This window comes from Benincasa hispida, chromosome 6 (assembly GCF_027475165.1).
Source record: "Benincasa hispida cultivar pf3 chromosome 6, pf3_genome.v1.1, whole genome shotgun sequence".
Lineage (NCBI taxonomy): Eukaryota > Viridiplantae > Streptophyta > Magnoliopsida > Cucurbitales > Cucurbitaceae > Benincasa > Benincasa hispida.
In genome coordinates this window covers 37,226,672-37,248,873 of record NC_143483.1, presented here as the reverse complement: position 1 = coordinate 37,248,873, position 22,202 = coordinate 37,226,672, and the positions used below count along the sequence as shown (strand labels likewise).

The 22,202-nt window shown below is 30.0% G+C and overlaps 1 protein-coding gene across 2 annotated transcripts; it reads left to right on the top strand.

Moving 5' to 3' along the window:
- The first annotated feature begins 957 nt into the window (after positions 1-957).
- ATKRS-1 (lysyl-tRNA synthetase 1) lies at positions 958-10,942 on the top strand. Of its 2 annotated transcripts, XM_039021987.2 has the most exons (18): positions 958-1,406; positions 1,633-1,714; positions 1,990-2,046; positions 2,144-2,309; positions 2,404-2,497; positions 3,228-3,313; positions 3,775-3,893; positions 3,963-4,025; positions 7,116-7,241; positions 7,334-7,616; positions 7,726-7,822; positions 7,930-8,086; positions 8,288-8,431; positions 8,540-8,608; positions 8,735-8,878; positions 9,019-9,073; positions 9,415-9,458; positions 10,743-10,942. In XM_039021987.2, the coding sequence occupies exons 1-17, from the start codon at positions 1,288-1,290 to the stop codon at positions 9,429-9,431; spliced, it is 1,878 nt and encodes a 625-aa protein (XP_038877915.1). In that variant the 5' UTR covers positions 958-1,287; the 3' UTR covers positions 9,432-9,458; positions 10,743-10,942. The 2 variants fall into 2 exon arrangements, with proteins under 2 accessions (XP_038877915.1, XP_090170723.1); XM_090314597.1 differs by lacking the exon at positions 10,743-10,942 and having other exon boundaries at positions 9,415-9,652.
- Positions 10,943-22,202: the final 11,260 nt, after the last annotated feature.

Sequence of the window (22,202 nt, the reverse complement as noted above, 5' to 3'; positions counted from 1 at the left end):
TTATACAACACAAGCATTCGTACAAACTGTTTACAAACTACAGGACACAAGACTTTAGGGCATCAACCCCAACATGTACTTCTATAAAAAATTCAGCCATATACTCATAATTATATAAGTGATACTTCTATATACTTTTATCATGGTGTATCGACATACGATAGATTTCTATAAGAGTCTATCATAGTTTATTAATACTAAGTATATCAGTGGTAAATTTCTATCACTGTTTAACGGTGATATAAAAAGATCAAAATTTAAATTTGCTTTGTGAAGATACAAATCAAAGATCATAGTATCACAAACCAAAAACTTCAAATGATCTACAAATAAAAAGAAAAATGAAACCCTGATTGACCTTGATAGATTGATATGATTTGATATCAAATTGCACGTATAATTCTATTAGAGTCTATTGGTGATATACTTCTATAAAAAAACATTCATATACTTATAATTTTATCAATTGTACTTCTATATACTTTTACCACTTCTATATTCTTCTATTAAAGTATATCAGTTAAAGACTTATATCACTATCTATCAGTGATAGAAATAGAATCAATGATAGAAGTTTATCACTGATATTATCAATAATATAAAGTGATAGATAGTGAAAGAAGTTTGATAGATAATGAAAGAAGTTTGATAGATAGTGAAAGAAGTTTATCACTTATATTCTTCTTCATTTTATTCTTTCTACTATTGAAAAACTTTTATTTTTTACTTGAAGTTTGAAGTATATCGGTGATAGTAGTGAAAAGAGTTGAAATAATAATAATAATAAAAATAGTGATAGACTTCTATATAGATTTATCAAAACATATTAGGTTGACTAGACCAGTAATTTCAAGCCTCCAACAATTTTCATGCTTTCCATAAGCTTTTGGGATATTTTATGACTCAAGGTAATTTTTTGTTGTTGTTATATTTACAGTTAATTTCAAGTTTTACAATATTTTAGTCTTATTTTGTAAGACCATAACAATATAGATCATGGAGATTTCTACCCAATTTATTTTTTTTTTTTAAAAAAAAATTATAACACCAAATTCATTTACTTTACAATTATTTTATTTTTTCCACCCTTAAAAATGGTGTGGTAGTTTCGTCTCCGTGGTAACCCTAAAATTGATACCTACTTTCTAATTTTTGCTGTTAGAATAATCCTTTCCGGCTCGGCGGCGGCCTTGTCTTCGTCAATTCTCCACTCTACGCCTTGGACTCCAAGGAATCTGTGTGCGTTATAAGCTTCTACCAGTTGGAGCTCTGATTCTTCATCTGAAAATGGCGGATTCTATCGACGGAGCTGCAAAGGCTGTCTCTGATTTAGCGTTGGGTTCCGCTACTGTGGCTCCAGACATGGCCAACTCTGCTCCAGGTGCTGAAGAAACTATAAGCAAGAAGTAAGTATTTTGTTGAATTTTTGTGCATTGGTGCGTTCTTAGCTTTTGTGTGGAAATGGATGTTAGAGTTCACTCATTTCAGGCTGGGTTTAGTCTTAATTAGTAGAGTTCTGTTTGATTGTTTCATTTTCGTTTTTGTTCTTTTAATTTTGTTTTTAGTTGGGTAGTTTTTCCGTAAAAACTACACTTTTCAGGTTTTAAGGTTTTAACTTTGAAATGTTCTCAGTGCACGCAAGAAGGAATTAAAGCTGAAGCAGAAGGAAGAGGAAAGGAGGCGTAAGGAGGAACTGAAGGAGAAAGCAAAACAGGTACTAGCGGTCACTAAGGGAACACCTAAAGTCTAAAGATTTGAGTGTGTGTAGAATGCATTACATAAGAATAGAACAGGGTGAACGTGAAATAATTACCCTTCCTCGATTGAGATTATCAAATATGATTGTTGTAATTGGTAGTCAGTTTAACAGCTATGTTTGTATGAAGGGAAATGAGATATGAATTCTGGTGGCCAGATATCATGCTATAGTGTTATTTTTGACTACCACTACAGAAAGTTCTTTGTGACTGAAATGTATCTGTGTACCAGGAAGCACCTCAGAATAAGAAATCTATAGCAGTAGATGATGAAGAAATGGATCCCACGGTACAACTTTTAAGTTCTTATTTTGGCAAGTTCTGTTGCAGACCTTTTAGAACTGTTGTCAAACTGATTGTCTCCTCCAATTGGCTTGTGTTTGCAGCAATATTTTGAAAATAGGCTGAAATATCTTGCATCTCAGAAGGCAGATGGTAAAAATCCATATCCTCACAAGTTTCAGGTTTCAATGTCTCTCCCTGAGTATATTGAGAAATATGGAAGCTTAAGCAATGGCGATCATCTTGAGGAAGTCTTGGTATCTCTTGCCGGTACTTAAAACCAAAACTTCCAACTTTTTCACAATTACTTTTGTTGATATCGCATCAGTTTTTGATTTCTTTTTCTTCCTTTCTTTCTTTCAAGGGAGGATAATGAGCAAAAGATCATCCTCCTCGAAGTTGTTGTTTTATGATCTCCATGGTTCTGGAGTTAAGATCCAAGTTATGACGGATGCACGGTATGCATTATTTTGTCTCTCTCCCTGGTTTCAACCCTTGATTAATACTTGGGTGGGCTGCATCTAGGATTGCACCCATCTTTTGTTGCCTAACCACACAACAGATAAAATTGTGGTTGGACGGCAAAAAGATAGGTGTAGCGTAGGTGCATCCAAGTATTTTTCCAATCCTTCAGTTCTAATTGTGAATATTAAGAGTTTGTTACCATGTGAAATTTTTTACTTTATTTCGTATTATAATTAAAGAAATTCAATTATATTCACTGTGAAGGCTAGTTTTTATGATAAAATTAGTATGTGCTTTGAATTTATTAAAAAGTTTATACACATCATATATTACAGATTGGGAAATTTAGTTCATTGTCAAATTGAGATTGAAAATAATTATTCATTAATAATATAGGTTTTATACAATTGAGGAAAAATTATTTAAATTATTGGGAAATGATATGATACAAATTTTGTATTTTAACTTTCTAGATTCTATATAAATTATTATCTTGGTAGATCCTTTCAAATTATTATCAATTATGCTGTATCTTGTATGAGTCTAATGAAGTGCATGTGCATCAAAGTTGTTGTCAAGACTTATTTTGTGTTTTATCCATTTAGACCTATTTTGTTCTTCAATTCAATACAAAGTTTAGTTTTTAAATTTTTTTATATTATTTATTATTATTATTATTATAAGAGAATAAAAAGTTATAATATTTCCATTTTTATGATGCAGTAACTCAGAGCTAGATGAAGCTGAATTTGCAAGGTTTCATGCCAGTGTGAAGCGTGGGGATATTGTTGGTGTCACTGGGTTTCCAGGTTGGCCTGCAAGGATTGCCTAGTCACTCTTTTCTACTCATTGTTTTCCTCTATTATGCAGAAGTCTAGTTTACAATGTTTGTTCTCCAATTGTCTTTTTCCTTTATAGTCCCTTCTGTGTGTCATCATGATTAGATATATCCCCTGGATTGTAAGGAAAAAGAGAAGAGCTGGATTCACACCAAAATTCTTTTTCATTCTGGTCTCTCAGTTGTAGTGGGTGTGCACAATAAATTGTAGTCAGTCACGTCCCCTGATCTTATTTCTTCTCTGCAAGCCAGGTTTCTCCCAAAAAAAATAATAAATAAATAAAAGAGGAAAGGAAAGGAAATGTAAAGAAAAGAAAAATCCATAGCTTGACATTTTCTTCCTTGAGCTCTTCACTTCCTTTTATTACACGACTTTTATGAATACAGAAAAAATAATTTCTGGAGTAAGTTTGATATGTTGTATTATTGCAGGAAAAACGAAGAGGGGAGAGCTCAGTATCTTTCCAAAATCATTCATTGTCCTTTCTCACTGTCTGCACATGATGCCAAGGCAGAAGTCGGCTCCTGGTTCTGAGAATGTAAATTTGAAGGTGAATGAAGCTAGTTTCTCTCCCTAGGTTGTTTATATGAGTTCTCATTATGTTTTCATTTTGGTGCAGAAAAATGAGGCATGGGCCCCAGGTTGTACCAGGAATCCTGAAACCTATATTTTAAAAGATCAGGTACCTATTCTACTTGTGTGACTTCCTTCTGTTTACTTGCAAGAACATCTGTTTCGTTATATCGTTCTATTTTTCTTGGGATGGGAGGAAAAGTTGCACCATCATTGATAATTATACACACACGCATATATATGTGTGTGTGTGTCTGTTTGTGTGTGACCATACACTCACATGTATGTGTGTGTGTATGTATGTAAATAAAAGAAGGTTCTCAATATATCACTAGTACACACACGTGTCTGTATGTATGTAAATAAAAGAAGGTTCTCGATATAATTCAATAAAAAACTACAAAATTAAAGGATGGAATAAGTTTCTGTAAAAAACAAATTCTGTAAAAGGAGAATATATGATTCTAGATCACAAAATGGAACTTAAATCACATTTTCTCTCTTGGACGTGCATGTTCATATTAAACCGGAGGGATGTGGATGCTTAACTGTGGTTAGGTTGATTTAAGTAGTTGATGAGTCAGTAGGAAAGGAAACAAAAGCTTGTGAGTATTACGTCTCACTTGACTACTTGGCTTTTTTTTTTTTTGTTGTGGGGGGGTGGGGGGTGTTGGGGGGTAAAAAAACAAACTTTTCACTTGTGAAGATTTGAGTTAAGCTATAATGAAAAAATAGTTGGTGACTAGGCCAAGTGGCCAAAACACCTCCCTGCTGTAACTTTGGTTTTTGATTGTGGAAAGTTCTTGAGTTCCTTTCTTCTCTGGTGAAGCGCAAGCACCCCATCAGGCCAAAGTATCTTGGCTTGCCCTTTGAACTGTGTACCACCAATAAGTTGGTGAGGGCATTCAAGGCCTTGCTAGGCCAACATCATTGAAGATTAAATAAGCTGATTAGGTTTTCCCAACAAGCAGTTGCAAAGGGACTAAAGAAGAGACACATAATGGTTTCTGCACTACCTCAATTGAGGGAAAGAGCCATGATTTATAGGATCCTTTGGATTTGACAACAAGTATTCAACCTTTCAAAAGAGAAGATCCACAAGAAAACCTTAGCCTTTTGTTGGACAAAGAGCTTGCCAAGTCATATCATGTTGTTGATGGTCCAAAGTTGCTTGATGCATAATCAGCTTTGGCAAGAAGGATCTTACAGAAAACAACCTCCCATTTTCTAGAGTTCTCACTTTAACATCTCTGTCACTAGGATTGATATTAGAAAGCATATGGTAGAGTGTAGTCTGTTCTTCCACGTCCAAATCAGCAGGGTTGCTTCTGAAATTCAACTTCCAGCTATTAAAACTTTCTGTCCAACAATGATTAACCAAAGAACTTTTATAGTCAACAATCCAATTACATCTGGAAAAAACGTCATAGAGACAAATCTATCAGCCATTATTTTTCCAAAGTCTCGTCTTATCTCCTTTCCAAAATGATTTTGCATCACCAATCTTGGTCCTTAATCAACCTCTCTAAGGACTTGACTTAATAACTGAGTTAGGGCATGAGAAAATTGAGAAAAAGTAGGGAGGGATGCTAGTGAGGATGGAATTAGCTAAAGTGACTCTTCTTCCCCTAGAGGCGGTTAAATTCTTCCACCAATCCAACTTCATGGCCATTTTGTCAATATTGGACAACCAAAAAATAGGGCTTTTTAGGATTTCCTCCAAGGGGCATCCCTCAAACAGTTGACCTTTTCCTTGGGGATGTTCAACCAAGTCAAAAAAGATTTAGATAGATGAACTTTATCCCAATATTACCTCGAAGCATCCCATTTCAAGTTATTAAGCTTAGATTTCTCATTCACCTATGAAAAGTAGCGTACTCTCTGGGAATGAGAGACAAGAGAGGTGCGAGAGAAGTGAACTCCCTCTCCTCTAATTGATAGGCCTTCCAAGAAGCTTCCTTGACCTTTGTTTTTTCTAGCATTTGATTAAAACCTTCAATCACAAACACAAAGAGGAAACAAGCTAGGGGTTACCTTGTCTCAATTCCCTTGAGGCTTTGTTGGTACCCTTTGGTCTACTATTGATGAGAATGGAACTGGAAATACAAGCCTTCATCCACATGATTCACAGGTCAACAAAGCTTTTTCTTTTAAGGGCATGAAAATCCCAATCAAGTAAAGCTTAGTTTGAGAATGCTGTAGCTTTTAAAATAATTTTCGGTTGTGCTTTTAGAAGAATTAGTTGTGAAATGGAGTAAACTAGTGTTTGATATTTTTCAATTTTAAATTAGGAAGAACTAATTAGGATGTTTCTTAAATAATAATAAATTGGTGGGATTTGCTTATAAGGACCAAAGTAGGTTCATTATTTCAATTATTTTATATCGATATTTAATTTATAATTGATTATCAAATAGTTATTGAAAGTTTATATGATTTAAATTGCAGCTAATTTGTGCTATCTAGACTATTGATAAAAGTTTAAGAGAAATAATTGTGGTAAAAAATTGAATAACCAAAACTTCATGAGAATAGCTGTGAAAAAATACACAAGTGTGAAATGTTAAAGTTGAGATCTGTATATGGTTAGAGAAGGTGGCAAATTTTTAGGAAAGCTGAATCTAAAAACTAATATCTATCAGCTTTGCATGTTTGACTCATTAGAGTAAATTGAAAAGTGATTCTTGGTAGATTAATAAATAATTTGTTATACCAAACTGGGGACGATTAAGATTATCCCACGATTGCTTTTTACATTTGCAAATGCATTCCCGAATGGGGCCAAAGTCAGACTTTTTCAAAGTCTGGCTTGAACACCCATCTAGCCTTCTTACTGACCATATTGTACTTATTTTGTACAGTGGTTCTATGTAAATAGTGAACTAGGTGTACATACATATGTAGGTTTCATCGCATTGCATCTACATTTGTTATGAACATGCACACAGCTTGCATGGTACAGTGAATATCTCAATCTTCCTGATTCATGTATTCTCTTCCGAACTATGTACTAACAGTAACATTTTTCTTTCATTTTTATCTCAATGAAAGCTGTCATGTCTACAAAAAAATGCTAACATTTTAGCTGCTGACACTGTCTGTGTCCCTTGGTTTTTTGAATTCTCATCCCTGATTAAACATTTCATGATGATATCTTCCAAATATTATGGTGTTGACATGTTTAATTTCTTAATTCCAGGAAACTCGTTATCGTCAACGATATCTGGATTTGATGTTAAATTTGGAAGTGAGGCAAATATTCAAAACCAGAGCTAAAGTAATCCAATATATTAGGCAGTTTCTTGATGATCTTGACTTCTTGGAGGTTTGTGTACTATTGATGATTGACATTTATGATTGGATTAAATGTACTTGTAATTTATTTTCCTATCTTTTCCTTAATGATTTAACCTTTAGGTTGAAACACCAATGATGAATATGATTGCTGGAGGAGCAGCAGCCCGTCCATTTGTTACCTTCCACAATGATCTTAACATGAAATTGTTTATGCGCATTGCACCTGAACTCTATCTCAAGGAGTTGGTTGTTGGTGGATTAGACCGTGTTTATGAGATAGGGAAGCAATTTAGAAATGAGGGTATTGATTTGACCCATAATCCCGAGTTTACCACCTGCGAGTTCTACATGGCATTTGCTGACTACAATGATTTGATGGAACTTACTGAGAAGATGCTAAGTGGTAAATTTGAAATTTAGGATTTTGCATGCATGTTAACTCCAATGGATTCTCCAATTTTCCATCTTTATCTACTTGTCTATTCTTCTCTGACATTGTTCAATCTAAATAGGGATGGTGAAGGAGCTTACAGGGGGCTATAAAGTAAAATATCACTCAAATGGGCTTGATAATGATCCAATTGAGATTGACTTCACTCCCCCGTTCAGGTTGGTTTGCAATAATTTTGTCTAGCCCGTGTCTAGACTTGCTCTGTGTTGAGTGCTGACCAGACTCTTAGTTGGGATTATCTTGAATTTTTTTCAACGTACTGCAGGAGGATTGACATGATAGAGGAACTAGAAAAGATGGCTAATCTGAATATACCCAAGGACTTATCTAGCGATGAAGCTAATAAATATCTTAGAGAGGCATGCCAGAAATTTGAAATCAAATGTCCTCCACCCGAAACAACTGCTCGCTTGCTGGATAAAGTAATCCTCTTAATCATGTGATTTTATCTTTTGAAGCATATCATGTTTGATAAGAAATTTTAGTTTGCAAGTGTGGACAATACTCTTATTTTTGGAAAATTTACCCTAATGCATTTTTTCCGAGTTGAGTTCTTCTCGGTTCACTTGCCTACTACTATCCCATTTTTCACATCAGTATTTCAAAGGTAATTATTTTGGCAGCTTGTGGGGCACTTCCTAGAAGAAACGTGCGTGAATCCTGCTTTCATCATCAACCATCCAGAGATTATGAGTCCTTTGGCGAAGTGGCATAGGGCGAGACCTAGTCTAACTGAACGTTTCGAATTGTTTGTCAACAAACATGAAGTATGCTACCAAAACTTCACAATAATTTGCCTACTGTTCTTTCTTTATCATACATGTGTCTGCATGTGTGTGCCTTGTGTTTCTGCTGTTAACATGATGACTATTCAGGTATGTAATGCGTACACAGAATTGAATGATCCTGTTGTACAACGTCAGCGGTTTGCTGAACAACTCAAGGTATTGTACCCTGTAATAAATACACAACTACAGCTTTGAATTTAAAACCTTCAGAAATCTAAATGATGATGTTGGTGAATTGATTGATGATTTGTTGAATTCTGTTGTACTTGTCTTCTTTAACAGGACCGGCAGTCAGGTGATGATGAAGCAATGGCTTTGGATGAAACGTTTTGTACAGCTCTTGAGTATGGATTGCCTCCTACTGGTGGATGGGGAATGGGCATTGATAGGCTAGCTATGTTGTTGACGGATTCACAGAACATCAAGGTATGTGCTTCAGCCTGTTTTCTTTTTTGTGTGACCAGACACCTACTCTAATGGCTGCTGCTTTTGGTCTTGTGAATGCATACCCTCCACTACTATTATTATTATTATCTTTTTTCAAACGGTTCTTTTTGTGGAAACAGGAAGTTCTTCTCTTCCCAGCCATGAAGCCTCAAGATGAACCACCAGCTCCCAGAGGTACAATACTATACAATTCCTGGTTTCTTGCTATTAACTTATTTTGTTGGTTCAGTTCTGATAAGTAAAAACAAAACCTGTCTAATTTTGTTATTTTGATAATATCCCAGATTTGCTTCTATGATTTTTGTAGTGCTCAGGAACAACTTTTATTTCAACTTTTAGGAGAAAACATTGATGGCTTGTTAAATCTCGTAGCTGTTCAAAATGATTTTTTTTCCCGAAGCTAAATTGCAGCCTTGCATTAATCAAATCCTGAATTAGAGGAGGATCTTAATCCCTCTTTCATGTTGTTATGCTCCCAGATGTATTATTGATTCATTCCTTATTTCTATTTTCAGCCTCAACTGGAGTATAAGTATTACAATATGAGGAAATCCAAGAGGTGCGTTTGCCATCATGCGGTAGTGTTTTTTTTTTTACAATGTCAAAAATTTTGGGTCATATTCTTTAGCAGCCCCCTTTTGCGGGGAATTGTTAGAGGAAATTTAACTTATATGAGAAATTTCTCGTCTTTTTATAATTATTTTTTTTTTTTTGTGAATGCATATTATCTAGACATCTTAAATTTTTTCGAAATGCCCTTCTATCTCTGTACATTATTGTTATTAACCCTCCTAAATACGATGCAACCCCCAACTTCACATTGAAAAATGAAGAAAATCACTACCGATTCTCTACCGTAACAAGTGAATCTTGGGATGAATCTTAGAAATGGTCATGAAAAACAATGAGCACCAGATGCTAAGTAAATTAATCGAGTTTAGTCATTCCACTACACCTACCCAAAATTGTTACAATTAAGATTTTGAAGTTTCATAAGTGATTAATTCGTAATTTTTACAGAAAAAAATTGTGGAATCAAGATGTTAGTGCTTTTCTTGAAATGAGTGGAATGTTTTTTTACATGATAATTATTTTGTTAGGATATTGGGGGAGTATTATTTATGCGATATTGAGTTCATTTTAAATGGACTAGCACAAAGTAGTCATGAGCCAGATAATAAAAGGTCTAAATTGATTCATATGAAAAATGGGCCTAAATTTATTCACTTTTTTATTGTTATTTTAGGGTGAAATTTTTGAAGTAAATTTTATTTATCCATATAATTTTCAAGTTCTGAGATATAGATGGCCGGTGTTTTATTTTCAATCTATAAAATATCGATGTTGAAGAAAGTAGTGAGGTTTCAATTTTATGAATTTGTTGTTGGAAATATAGATAAAATATGTAAAATTATAAAAACAAAAAAAATTAGAAAAAGTTTAAATTAATAAATAAATGTTTTATGCATTTTAAACCAGTTAAAATGTTTATTATTAATATTATATTAATATGAGAAATATTTTGATGTTTATTCTTTTATATTTCAGGATTTTTTACTAAATAATGGAAATCACATTCACCTTTTATGAATTAGGTGTGTTTGAAAAACTGCCTAGCCAAACTGAACTAATTGGCTTGGTTTGCTTATTTTCAAAACATTGAAAACCTTGATTTTTTTTTTTTTTTTTTTTTTTTTTTAAAAAAATTTATTTAGTTTTAGTTTTAAAAATTGGACAAAAAGAGACCCTAACTGCAAGATCTCCCTCTCTTCTCTTCATTTGATTTTTTTCTAATTTTTTTTAATTCTCATACCTTACATATTTGCTGGTTCATTCCTCGCAGTCGCAGCAGCTATCAGCCCCATAGCTCATACTTCGCTTATCATTTTCGTCGATCTACAAAGATAAAGACTAATTTTGTAGTCTCTCTATCTGTCTTGTTTTTTACTACTGTTGTTTTTATAGTCTCCCAATGTATTTGTTAGAAACTTGTGAATATGGATTTTCAGAGTTATATATTAAATGTTGGATTGAAAATGTAAACAATGAATTTAGAAGTCAAGATATAACAAAATTACAAAATAGGCAAAAACTGAGAAAATCGAACCCATTGGTTTTGCACTCGACTGGAGTTAGGAACATTGGTTTAGTTTCTTGATTGCAAAAATTGAGCACATTCACTCAGCCAGTCCAAAGCCAGAAAAACTGATTTTCAAAGTTGTTATTTGCTCTCTAAATGTATCTCCTCAAAGCAAGCATTTATTGGCGGTAACATCAACATTGGCATGAGTTAAATAAGACCGACCTTTTAAGTACACCGTCTTTGCAATAATTGATTGCATTGCGAGTAAAGGAGTACATAAATTAATTAATACCATATCTGAATGAGAAAAATATTAAGGATATGCTAGTATGTTTGAAGAAATCTTAAAAAAGTCGATAGTTATTACATATACTGGTATAACATACTTATTCTTTTTTTTCGATAGCTCAATCATAGAGATTGATAAAATTTAAGGATAACTAGCTTTTAGTAATCTTATATTAGGAGACTCTTAAAAATTTTCTTAGAAAAAATATAAGTGAGACAAATCATATTGAAAGTACTCATGCTAGTTTGTAGAAACAATCTCTATTCTCATAAGTAGTTAGAGACAAGTTAGGAGATACGGTCAGGTCATCAAGAAATGTAGGGGCCATAAGCGGTCGAATTTGAATTTTGAATCCTAGTCTAAATCCTGGACTTGGGTATTGCAAATGATATCAAATCAGAACCTCTCTTAATAGGATTATGGTTTAGAGATGAACCATGCCTAATTACAAGAGAGATACATGAATGAATTGAAACACATCTAAACGAAAAGAATTATGAGGATATGAGTACGTTTAAGAGAAAATTAAAAGCATCAATAATTACTACCCATACCAATAAAATATATTTTTCTTTTCGGTGACTTAATCATAAGAACTCTGAAGTTAAGTGTGTTTGACTTAAATGGTCACTCCAAGGAATTTTCTATAAAACATTTGAGCAAGAAAAATCATACTGAAAGGACACAGGTTAGTACATAGTGACAATCTTCATTCTCATAAATCGAGATAAGTGAGGTAACATGGTAAGGATGGTCATAGTGTAGATACATGGGCTTGTCAAATATGAATTTTAAATCTTGGTTCAAATCATACTTAGGGCATTAAGTTGCACTCTATAATCATTCTATTCGCTTTAGCTTCAGTTGATGTTTTGTATTGCACACTAATTATGTTTACTTATGATTTACACATTTCATTATATGATTAGTTCCAAGAAAGCTAACATTTATTTTAGAAATCTCGATTTTTAATATAATAAGATCACTTATTTATCTATTTATTTTTTTTTTTGTTGAGATTCGATTGGTGTTTCATGTACTGTAATATAAGATCGAAAAGAAGACATAACATTCCAAGTGAGATGTCAGAAATAAAAGGAATGGGGAAAGAATTTATAAGGAATCTATAACGAAAATCATGATAACGACTCCCCTATAGTCCTATATTTATATTACTTGCAAGCTAACATCCTATAACCACATGTTTCAAGTTCTTTTAAGCACTTTTGCATATACAACTCTACTAATGTCCTAGAAGAACAAAAAACACAAACCCTAAGTGAGTGTGAGTGGTGTTAATCCTCTCATGATAAATAGACTTTGTCCAAGAGAAGTAAAATGACCATCTTGGAGGGTAAAGAATGAGATCCATAGAAGATATAGAACAAGAAACTATAGGAAAAGGAACCTAAGGTGAAGTGAGAGCAAAAATGAAGAGAAGAAAAAAAAGTTGTATATAAAAGGAGACATATCAATAAATTCCTCTACAAATTGAAGTTGTATTGAAAGAATCCTTGAAGAAAGGAGGATAAAGGCCATAAATGTGCAAACTTCAAGGGGGATTATATGGGAGAGCAAGAGAAAGAGAACAAAAGAGAACAAAAGAAAAAGTTGTAATCTTTCATCTAATAATCTTTTGAAAAGTGAATCCTCAAGACTTGAGACTTACTCATTAGGAAGAGGACTATAGTTGCTTACAAAGAATTGATTTTCAAAGGGAATTGCTACAACCATTTTGTAAGAAGGAGATTTCATTTTTCAATGTCTCAAATTGCTTTATATCAATAGCAAATTGTGATTGAATTGGCAAAAAAGATAGAATCTCTCACCTTGAGTGGGACCCTCCATCTTCTTGGATGCCTTTCAACAAGAAATACCTAGTGAACTCTTTTTTCACCCTAAAAACATGTTGAAGAAAAGGAATCTTGAATAATGACATTAAATAAGTCAAAATCCCACTCAAAGCTGATTGGATTTGCATTAATCTCTCACCTTTGGTTACTTTCTTTTTTTTTTTTTTCATTTTTTGGGAAAAGTTTCAAGTACTATTAGTAGTATTTGAAAATTTTCATACTATTACTTGCTATAAAAGAATCCTTTAGTAATTGTAGGATCATATTCTTAAACTTTTGGGTTGTATTAGTTAAAACTTTAGACTAATTATTGTATCATTTTAAATATTGAAAGTAAGTGTATCAATTTATACCCTTCATTATGTTTCGTTTGGAAAAACATCGTGTGAATCTTATAATTGTATCAATCAAACCCTTAAACTTTCATAACTAAATCAACTCAGACCTCCAGTTAGGATTTCTTTTGAGACTTGCCAGATATCAATTCTAATAGTTCATTTTGTAGGACCAATATTTTGAAAAAAGTCTACATATATGTGAGAATTAATGCATAGATGATTTTCAAAGGTTATTATAATGAAGAGTCTAAATTAAATCCTTATAAAGACGTAGGAGTTTAATTTATACAACGGTTTTTTTTACACTTACAAAAGTTCAGGATTTAAATTGATACAATTATTAACTCAAAGTTTTAATAGATACAATTGTCAAAGTTTAGGGGTATAAATTGATATTTTTCTCAATAATATATAAGATGTGAATATTGTTGTAATACTAGAAAATCTTTAGACCTTTTCTTTAATGGGTTTCAAAAGGATAAAAAGTTAGATTGTTCCTTAAAAAGAAGTCCCACTTAATGAGAAAGGAAGGCATCAACCTTGCACAATTCACTAAGAAAATTCATCTCTCAAGTTGGGATGTTTTACAATTAGTACCACAAAAAGAATTCCCATTCCCATTAATCTTAGGCCATGAAATGAAGACAAAATTCACCTAGAATAATAAACTTAAGAATGAATCAATGTATACATTGAATTTTATTAGGTAGAAAGATAAATGTCTTGAAATATAACCAATTTCATGTGATTAATTCAATGGGCAATTTGTTGTACAAAATGGACCAATTAGATGTTATTAACCTAATAACTAACCACCACATTAGAAATTATCATATCTAGATTTTCACATCTATAAATAGTAAATACATAGGTAAAGGAAACTTAATGCATATGAAGAGGTAAATTAAGTTGAATCTTTCCATAAAGATTAAGAATTAGTCTAAATTTAAAACTATTCCTCCCACTTCATAAATGTGTCTAGAAGATTAAGACAAAAAAAAGCTTTGAACATGGAAATGAAGTTATAGAATTTTTTTTTTATTTATTTTTTTTATATGCTTTTATTCTACTGTTTGAATGAAAAAAAAAAAAAAGGTGAAAGAAGTGGAGAGTACTAGTGAATCCTAGGAATTTTGAATGTGATTGGTGTGTGGTTCTTTAATAATAATTTTTAGATGTGGCAAATGGACATCTCTTTTTTCTTCACTTTTTGTCTAAACATATCATTTCCTTTTGAAAAGTAAAAAAGGACTCAAATACTTTTATCTCAATGTATTTTCACAACTTTTAAATAGTCTTGGTTAAGGGCATAAATTTTTGTAATTTTATATTTTATTTGGAAAAACATCAATTTTGACCGTCAACTTTCAATTTCATCAAATTTAACCTTAAACTTTTAAAAATGTTGCTATTTTAACTCTTTGATAAGTCTTCACTCTAAGTATCGTTAAAAAGATTTACTAATCTTATGCGTAAGTGAATTCCAAAACATGTAAATTGATAAGTTGATATATATATATAGAAACAAAAATTGAACTAATATTTTTGTTGTACTTTATAGATTTTGGAAATGTTATTCAATGATTTAATTATGCTTCGGTTCAACTTATTTTTGTACGAAACTTTTTTTATTGACAATAATGAGTTTACAATTTTTTTTTTTTTAACATTTATTGGGTTAAAATTAGTAGGTGAATTAGTAAAAGTTGAGCCTAAAGTTAAAATTGTAATACTTATATAAGTTATATGATCAAAATTAATGAAATTGAAAGTTTAAAGTGGATTGATCAAGTTCATGGTTAATGGATCTTTTTTTTTTCCTTTTTCTTTTTCTTTTTTTAAAGTAGAATTGTGTATATCTATAATATATTAAAAGGAATTTAAGAAGAGAAAGTGTAGCCTCTAACGTCTTTTGATTAGGATTATTATATTTGATTTAAGTTAATAGTTAATTTACAATTAAATTATAATTTAGATTGTAATTAATTAATTGCAATTTTCAAGGTTCTATTTAACCTCTTTCCATTTTTTTAATTTAATAATGATAGTAGTTAATTTAAAATTAAATTATAACTAATATTGCAATTAATTAGTTGTAATTTTCAATGTTTTTTTCACCCTTTTTTTGCCTTTGATATATTGTTTTAATATTATATTCTGATTTAATTATTAGTAGATAATTTATAATACTAATTAATAAAAAAATAATTATATATTTTTTAAAAAAATATTATCTAAATCAAACACCAAATTGTCTGCTCAATGTTTTGTTACAAGTCAACCCCAATAACCCCATTAAAAATTTACACTATATATATATATTGCTAAGAAAATCAAATTGGTTTTGGTTTCTGATGACACCATGTTTCATCATATTTATAGTTAAATCTCAAGTTTTCATATGGTAGTTAATAAATAATAATATAAAAACATCCATTTTCTCCGATTTAACACGTGTGAATGATGGCATAAAAAACGTAAATTATAAATTGTCTCTATAATTTGAAGAAAGTTGGAATTTGATCTCTATAGTATCTAGTTAAAACTTTGGTCATGTTTACCAATCCGTAATATAAGTTGGTGTAATTGTAATGTGATTCCAATCAATTGTAATAACCTTAATTGCAAACGTAATTGGATTACTCTTCGTCACATTTAATTAGAATTAAGAATCTATCACATTTACTATTATCATTACCGTTTAACAGTAATGTCAAAAGTCGTAATAAATGTCACATATTCATATTTCTCATATTATACAGTAACAATAACAATAAAAGTAACGATAAATGTAGTGCATTTCACATAATTTTCTAAAACAATCCAATTGAGCATTCTAGTCTACGTTCCTTAATTAAGTTGTGCGTTTTGATAACAAATTTAGACATGAGCTCCATAATTCATTATGATTATAGGAAATGAGTAAACACAACAAACGTAATCAAATAGGGCCCAATTTTTAGATTACCATTAATGGATTAAGTTTCACCTAGGATAAACATAGTTTTAGTCCTTATGGTTTAATAAAATATTTATAAATAATCCCTATTACTATATATAAAGATTTTACCAAATCATAGAAATTATTTATGAGGATTTTCAAATCATAAAGATTAAATTATAACTTTTAAAATTGTAGAGACTAAATAGGTTGGATAAAAAAAAAACTATAGAAATTAAATTCTAATTATTTTTTACAAATTATAGGGATAAAATTGATAATTTAACCTATAAAAAACACACGTGTGAATTGGAAAGGAATTACAATCAATGTTTTTAATTCTAACGAAAAAAACAAACATTAAAAAAAGTCAAAGATTGAAGTCAAAACAATAAGACCCAAAAAAGTATAATAATAAAAAATAAATAAACCCCCAAAATTTCAACAAAAGCAACTCTCAAGTTGATGAATTATTGAAGTAAATTTTACATAAATTAATTTACCCTTTCAAATAGCCACATGAGTCAATTTTGTTCAACTCCACTTACCCATATAAAAAGCAAAAAGCAAAATTGAACTTCAATACTCCCAACTTCCAAACAAGATGATGATCATCTTCAATCTTTTTTGCCACCAATTACTTTATACAATTTTGCATTTTGGTCCTTTATTTTTTTAATTTAAATATTAATTCTTTTTTTTTTTTTTTTTTTGGTTATATTCATTTAAGTTATTGATTAGGTCACCATGTATTTTGTTGCATTGCCTAAATGAAGTTAATAGCTTTGCCGTAGAGACTTTATTCACTACCAATTGCATCATATCTCATACTTTTTTTTAAAAAAATAATGCATCATCTCTCAAGTGGGTTTTGCTTCTTCCTTCTTTTGATTTGTTGTTTTCTTCAATTAGGGCTTCTTGAAAATTTGTTCTTTGTGTCTACATATTCAAATATGTGTTGTTAATGAAAATGATTGACCTAATTTTTCATCTAATTTATCTCGTGTTTTTCTAGAGTTCTATTTCGAATAAAATTAGGCACATGATGAAGTGTAAAAGAGGATAATAAAAATTGATGCATCGAAGAAAGGTTTTAGGCCAAATCCATGGCCAAACAAGGGAAATCCATCCCTAAAGATGAGAGAAACTCTCCCAAACACAAATTCTATATTCAAAAATGATGATTAAAAGCTTTCTATTACAACTCTAAATTGGTTATTTATATAGCCTTACAAGAAAATAACATAATTAACTTGTTAAACACCAATTAATCTAAATTCACAATTAAACAAATATTAAACCTAAATATACTAATTATCTTATAATTCTCCTCATTTTATGTCCAAATTGAATGTCAATAAACCTTTATATTTATTAGAAAATCTAATGTGAATTGGATGTATGGTGTGTGTTTTCACACACATATTTTTAATTATTATCTTTTATTTGATAAAATTTTTATGTTTTGTTTTAGAATATATTTATGAAATTTACACCAATTTATAAAAAGAATATATAAGTTTCTAAAACTATCCTGAAAAAATAAGAACCACCAGGATACATTTGAAAGATTAAAACTGTAGAGGACAAATAAATAATAATTCAAAAAAAAAAAAAAAAAATTAAGCCATCCTACTTTTCAATATTGTAAAAGACAAATTAGAGAAATCATGAAAAGATAGATGATGTATGCAGCTTTATAGTGATGTTTGATTCTTAAAAGAAAAAAAAAATGAAGAGTGATATGTTTGACAAACTTAAGTAATGTTAAATTGTTTGAGAATTGAAAGGTTATTTTTTTTAATTAATATATAATTGGAGTATAATACTTTTTTTATTTAACTATTTCATCGATGTCTCATGGAATAGTTGTAATTTTTAAAAATATGTTAGATGTCAAAGTTTAGATTGAAAAAAAATACACTTGACCTTTCAAATGACACCAACGTTAAATTTGTAATTTAAAGAATAGAGGACTTATAACACAGAAAAAAAGACTCCGAAATGACAAAGTCAAAGTTTGAGAACGGTAGATTTGAGAAATAAGAAATTCTAGTTAACTCATTGAAAGTTACAACGATGTATTTGTGTAAGAAAATTGACCTAAACTTCATCTTAATTCGATATAATTTTTTTTTTGGATTAAATTGAATTAGTCCAATAATTAGTTGGCGAAAAATAATTTGAGCCCTATTTCATCAACTCCAAATTTACCATAACAAAAAGGTAATACTCATATGGAGTTATATGTTTTAAAGTAATATGAGAAACTCACTAAATAATATAAAAATTAAAATGATTATGTGGTAGAATATTAAAAATGACAAGTAGTTATTTGTAGTACTCAAACAAAATGAATAATAATAATAAATAAATAAATAAATAAACAATTGTCAATTTATGTGTCAAAGGGAGGTTGGTGACTTTTGTACATCCATTAAAGGTTCCAAGCTGTGAGTGGTGAAGTGGAAAATCTTATCACATGCCTCTTATAATCATTATTATGATCCTCCCTGCATTTTGGTCAACATTTGCCCAATTTCTTCCATATTTTATACATATCTACACACACAATATCCTAACCTCGTGATAAACAGTCCAATTGAAAAGTATACAGTAAAATGAGTCAATTTATTTACATAAATATAATAAAATGTCACTTTCTATTAAGGATAGATAATGATAGATATCTATCAATATTAGTGATAGACACAAATAGATACCTATCAATGTCTATCACGATCTATTACTGATAAACAGTGACATTTTGTTATATTTAAAAATATTTCCAACAGTTTTGTCATTTAAAGCCATTACCATATTTTTATTCTCAAAAATATTTTTTTTGTTAATATAATAAATGAAAATTGACATAACCAATTGATAAACAAAAAAGTTATGATATTATTTTACAACAATATAATAGATTAAGATTATTGTGTTACCATTTATTATGTCTTCTCAAAAAATGTTAAAATCGTTTATATAACCAAATTTCACAGATTGATGGTCATGTCAATTTAATGCATATATCATAAGGTATTTTTCATAACAAATTTCAAAGTTTAATATAGTAAAATTAAAACTACTCAAACTCTGAGAAAATCTACCCAAACTTTAAGGGTATTTTGTATAATTTTACATTTAGATATAGGTAGATTAAAATATCATTTTAGGTCATCGTACTTTGAAATTTGTTCAATTTAAAAAAAAATCTTAAATTTAGTCTATATTGCTGGTTTATTATTGATTTTCTTCAAATTTTTTTTATTATTTATTAATATATTTTAACTTTAAATTTTGACAATATATTCAAATATTATATTTCTTTGCATAAAAGTTATTATTATTATTTAGTCAAATTTGATAAAAAATAATAATAATAATAACTTCGATGGTCTAAAATATAAGATTTATTAAAGTATATGGACTAAAATTGAATACTTAAAAATATAGGCATTAAAATTGAATCAATATCAAAGTACAAGGATGAAAACGCTATTTTAACGGAGGTATATCAAAATTAATTTTTGAAAAGGATCCCACAAATTATTCCATTTCCAAGCATTCAATTAGTTTATTGATTTTAAAAAAAAGAAGTGTGTTGTTAATAATTGATGGTGGCCAACTCAAGTGGAAGGAGTGTGTGGTTTTGAATTGAATGCAAAATGAAGAACAAAACTTCTTCACATGCTTTTGTGTGAATATTCCCATGGCGGTGCTAATACAAAAATTCAACTCTTTTTTTAAATATTAATTATCATTTTTATTTCTATAAATAATATCACTTTTTATTTATTGATTCCCATCTTCTAAAATATTATATATATTACTCTTTGACTAATGTGTGATCTATATCTTTTTTTTAAAAAAAAAAATCCTAAATTTCACATGAAGTTTGTTGTGGCTGAGTATGTTTTTGGAAAAAAAAAAATTGTCAATATTTTTTTTAAAAAAATTGAGAAGTCTTTTTTTTGTGGGTTTTTCTTTATCCTATTAATTTTCATTTGTTTTATATTTATATTGGGCATATTTCCCTAAAAATATTATATGTTCCATAAGTTTATATTTAAAAATAGTAGTTAAATTATAGATAAACAATATATAATAATTTAGTTATTTTGAACAAAACCATTCTACGAAAAGTTATTCTCTTTGGTTTGGTTTCAAAAACTACTAAACTTATTTCAATTTTATTTATCGAGGGTGATTTTCAATTTTTCGGCTTAGACATAATGGCGTAAATAGTTCGAGTCATTGAATAATAACTATTTTCGAAATTTTATTTTTTTCCAAAAGAAAATCTAAACAATATTATTTCATCTTGTCATTCTCACAATAATTTTCTAGAAACCGACCAACAAACAAGGTTCGAGAATTAGAAAACAATTTTTCAACTCAACGACATAATTGTTAGAATCGAATTAATTAAAAGAAACAAAAAAAAAATGTGAGATGACATGGACATGATTTGACACAAAATTCTTTAAGGCAAACCTTATGATATACCATTAATCCCCAAAAATTTATGGCGAAATTGGAGAAGGAAGAAAAATTGGAAAGGGGTTAGGGGAAAGCATAAAGTGCAAACACAAAAAATGGTGTGACACTACATTGCCCAAAAAAAATCCTCCATTGATGATGGCCATTGAAAACTTGGTTGCATGGTTCACTTTGAGTGGCCACCTCAATAGGGCTTTTTGTGAAAAAGACATTCAAAAACTAAAAAGAACCAAAAGGCCAACTTTTGTTAGTGGGAGTTATGTACCTTCCATATTATTCTCCTATTCTTCAATAACTCAATATATATGCCTAATTCAAAGTATTCAAAAGTATTAAAATAGCTCATTTTCTCATCAAATAATGGATGAATTCGACATTGATATTTGGATCAAATGGGTTTGTGGGTACCATTGATTTTCTTTTAGGTCTTTGCAAAAAAGTAGTATTCATAAATAATATCGATAAGATTTCGAGAGAATACAAACGCTAAACAAACACACGAAGTAAACTTGAAGATCTACCTTGTTTAATAGGATTTTGTATTGTTTTTTATTAATTCAAACAAAATCTTTCTGTACTATCGATATTTTTTCGTGATTCATCTATCAAAGATTTTGCTTTTATTTATTAATTCATCGATATGGACATTTTGTATGTGAGAGAGATAGAATTAGAGAATGAGATTTGGTTTGAGTTTGAGTGTCACATTATGTCCAAACAATCCAACCCATAACAATACAAGAATCTCCATTATGAAGGAAAAAGTGTCTAAGCCATAACAACAAAGAGGAAAATGGTGGACAAAATGTGGTGGAGAAGCTGGGTTTCTTTAGTGGGAATAATTTCCAACTTTTTTTTTTGGGAAAAAAAATCTCATACAAATTATCTTCAATTTCTCTTCCCATCTAGATTTTTTTAAAAAAAAATTTTAGATTTTAATTAATTATAATAAAGAGAAAGTGTTTATATTAGTTTTAGAGAGAGAAGAAAGGAGTTTAAAATGGTAAAGGAACATATCATGAATGGATGGTTCCAAGTGCAAAAAGGTACTAAATAATTTTAAAGTTATTATGATATATACATATAGTGGATACTCCCATGGTCCAATAACCTAAAAGAAAAGATTGTAGGACAATAGTGTACAATTTGCTTAGATTTTCCATCCCTTTTTACAAAGAGTTAGGACCATTTTATCCAAAGGTTCTCCCAATAGAATCTCTTCAATTTTTACTTTCTAATATTTTCCTCTACAAGTTTGTGAAAGTCCTAATTTTGGGATTTTTTTTTTATTAATTA

Excerpts from the sequence above, each read along its gene's own strand:
- ATKRS-1 (XM_039021987.2), top strand. The coding sequence starts at position 1,288 with ATGGCGGATTCTATCGACGGAGCTGCAAAGGCTGTCTCTGATTTAGCG. Across the intron at positions 8,609-8,734 it reads GGTTTGCTGAACAACTCAAG|GACCGGCAGTCAGGTGATGA; the intron begins GTATTGTACCCT and ends CTTCTTTAACAG. Across the intron at positions 8,879-9,018 it reads CGGATTCACAGAACATCAAG|GAAGTTCTTCTCTTCCCAGC; the intron begins GTATGTGCTTCA and ends TTGTGGAAACAG.